General features: G+C 50.3%; 1 protein-coding gene across 1 annotated transcript; it reads right to left on the bottom strand.

Annotated features, from left to right (window-relative positions):
* Positions 1–1,894, bottom strand: LOC136532369 (cytokinin dehydrogenase 7-like). Its single transcript, XM_066524977.1, has 3 exons — positions 1,244–1,894; positions 717–1,129; positions 1–597 (listed from the first exon to the last, which is right to left on the bottom strand). The coding sequence occupies exons 1-3, from the start codon at positions 1,854–1,856 to the stop codon at positions 1–3; spliced, it is 1,623 nt and encodes a 540-aa protein (XP_066381074.1). The 5' UTR covers positions 1,857–1,894.
* Positions 1,895–2,895: the final 1,001 nt, after the last annotated feature.

The raw sequence follows: 2,895 nt of genomic DNA, 5'->3' as shown, positions 1-2,895 counted from the left end.
TCAGGCAGAAGCACTGCCAGATGCCTCTACTGGCTTTGAGAAAATCCTCTGGCCTGGCGACAATAATGCCTGAGGATCATATCTAGCCTTTAGCTCAGCAATTTTGCTCCATTTTGCCCCAAAATGTTGTTGCCACCCGTCTTGAGATGTGTAGTGTGGCAGGTACTGTTTGCATCCTATGCCTTCCTGATCACAGAAGTCCAACACCGCCTTGTTCCCTCTCTCAAGCTGGGGCACATCATCCATGGACAATGCCGACCAAAGCATACTCACGGCATAGAACACGTCGTCGTTCGTGGTTGGGGTCATTGCTGTCATCCGATCGTCCCACACATCCTTGTTCATAGGGTACATGAGGATGATCCCGGCTGGGTTGGCGTCCTTGAGGAGAGCCTTGAACACGCCATTGTCAAAGTCGAGGATGCGAGACCGCGGGACGAAGAGGTTCAGCCATGGGTGTGGCACCTCCCAGACGCCGGCTGACCGGAGCACCCTCTCCTCCTCGCGCACCCGGTCGAGGAACTGCACGAACGTCACGTCCTTGGAGAACACAAACCCTGGCTCGAAGCTAAGCCGATCCAGGAGTGCCGTCATTTTCTGCAACGATTAATAGCAAGATCGAATGAGTTTTCTTTCATCCAGAGCGATAGGCGGTGTAAAATCATGGTGATAACAATGAAATTAGATTCGAATTTTGTGTTGGAGCTAATTTGTACCTTATCCACAGATATGGCGGTGTCCTCGGTGTAGTACATGGCAGCTTCGATGTAGTAGATTGCCGCGGACCCAGTCCTGAAAGCGAGCCTAGCAAGCCTAGTAAGATCGGCGCCGGAGAAGAACGGTGTTGATTTGGGGCCTTCGACCAAGGACCGGTTGAGCTGGACCTGGCCTTCAACGTAGTCGAACTCGAACCTGGCCTCACCAGTTCGGTTTGATATGAGAAACTCCTGATCCTTGGTGAAAGTGGCGGCATCCGAGTAGGCAAGCCGAACCCAACGCACCCTCTTGGGCGCCGGCTCAAGCCGGGTCCGAGCACGGGTTATGACCCCGAACTGGCCCAATCCACCCAGAGCTGCGAAGAACAGGTCCGAGTTCACGTCCCTGGAGCATGTCACCATCTCACCTGTCCCTGCATTGTCCATGATACATAAACTATTATTAACATGCGTGTGTTACTAATTGTCACTGGGGATAATTACTATTGTTACTGCTGTAAATCTGTAATGATCATATCGATCGATACCTGTGACGACGTCGAGTTCGTGCACGTTGGCGATCTGAGGGCCGTGCCGGAACGCCTGCCCGCCGATGCCAGCGTTGGAGAGCGTGCCGCCGACGGTGAGCCAGAGGTAGTCCGTCCACACGCGTGGCGCCAGGCCGTGCTGCAGCGTCGCGCGGAGGACGTCGATCCACAGCTGCTCTCCGCCGGCGTCGACGAACGGCTCCGCGCCGGCCGGGGACACGTTGATGCGGGGCGCGCGGTGACCGCGCCCGAGCGAGCTCATGTCCACGACAACGCCTCCCGGGGCGAGCGCCTGTCCGCGCCAGGAGTGGCCCTCCCCGCGCGGGGCCACGGGGAACGGCGCAGCCGACGAGGCGGAGAACCGGATGAGCGCGGCGATGTCCGCGGGCGTGGCGGCATGGAACACGGCCTCCGGCGCGGACTTCACCAGTTGGCCGAAGTCCGTCGACGCCTTCGCCGTCGAGTTGCGATCTGTGCGGATCCTCGACGCGATGCCCAGGCCGAAAAGATCGCCGGGGAGGCCAGCCGCAGGCATTGGCCGGAGCTGGCCGGCAACGACGACTGAGAGTAAGCTGGTGAGGACGGCGATCGCCGCGAAATGAGTCCTTGCCATGCTTCTCTTTCTGCAACACTGCACTTGGAGGTGGCGAATTTGATCTGCGGACCTGATTGCTTTGGGGGATTATAGAAATTATAGAAGGAGAGATTACTTGTGTATCCTAGAGGCCAAGAACTTCCATGGTATTTATAGGATACCATTTGGCCTCGCAAACGTTGACAAATGGAGGCACAGCAGCCTTTCTGATTATTGATTTGTTCTGAATATTTTTAAGCTGATTGACTTTTGCCACAAAAAAAAGAGCCATGTACCTGAAGCAACACTGTGGTGAACTTATGTTGATAGGTCCCATCTTCTGGTTTTGAGATGTTGACTTGTTGAGAGTATCAAAATGATTATTGGACAGAGCAATTGCTTTGTTTTTTTTAATGGTCATGAAAGGTCAGAGATTCAGAGCAAATTTTCTTCTGCCTTTACTGGCTTGGAATTACTCAGGCGTACATAGTGGCCAAAATGTAAGCTTTATGTTAGTTTTCTTACTCAAATAAAGGTAAAGCTTTTCTTCCCATTCACCATCATATAACATAAATTTTAATTCAAGTAGATTTCAGAAAACTACAACTATCAACTATAGTGACCTAAAACATTCATAGCTACAATTATTTTTTGACATATATCTTAAAATAAAAAATTTTACAAACTAGTATATATCAAAGAAATAAAATAATTTATGTAAAAAAAGTTGTATTTCTAGAAAATCAAGTGCCAAAATAGTGCTTCTACATATAATTTATGTCTGCACAGTCATAGTTCTGTGACCATTAGATCAAAAAATTGTAGTTCTGCGCAAATTACTCTATCAAATGTTCAGGTCAATATAATTCAGATGATTAGACCAGATTGTACAGCTTGGGTCCACCTGGAAGATAACACTCCACGGTAATCAGGCAAGAAGCATGCATGTGACTGCTAGTGATCAACTGACGGCAGGAGATTTTGTCACATGGCAACAATCCTGACTCCTGATTACCATCCAATGATGCAGGCAGATAAACTGGAAACTTGACTCCCACTTTGCAAGACGGCATGAGTT

The sequence above is a fragment of the Miscanthus floridulus genome, unplaced genomic scaffold (assembly GCF_019320115.1).
Source record: "Miscanthus floridulus cultivar M001 unplaced genomic scaffold, ASM1932011v1 fs_590_3_4, whole genome shotgun sequence".
NCBI lineage: Eukaryota > Viridiplantae > Streptophyta > Magnoliopsida > Poales > Poaceae > Miscanthus > Miscanthus floridulus.
Note: the sequence above shows the minus strand (reverse complement) of the source record. Positions and strands in the feature narration are given on the sequence as shown.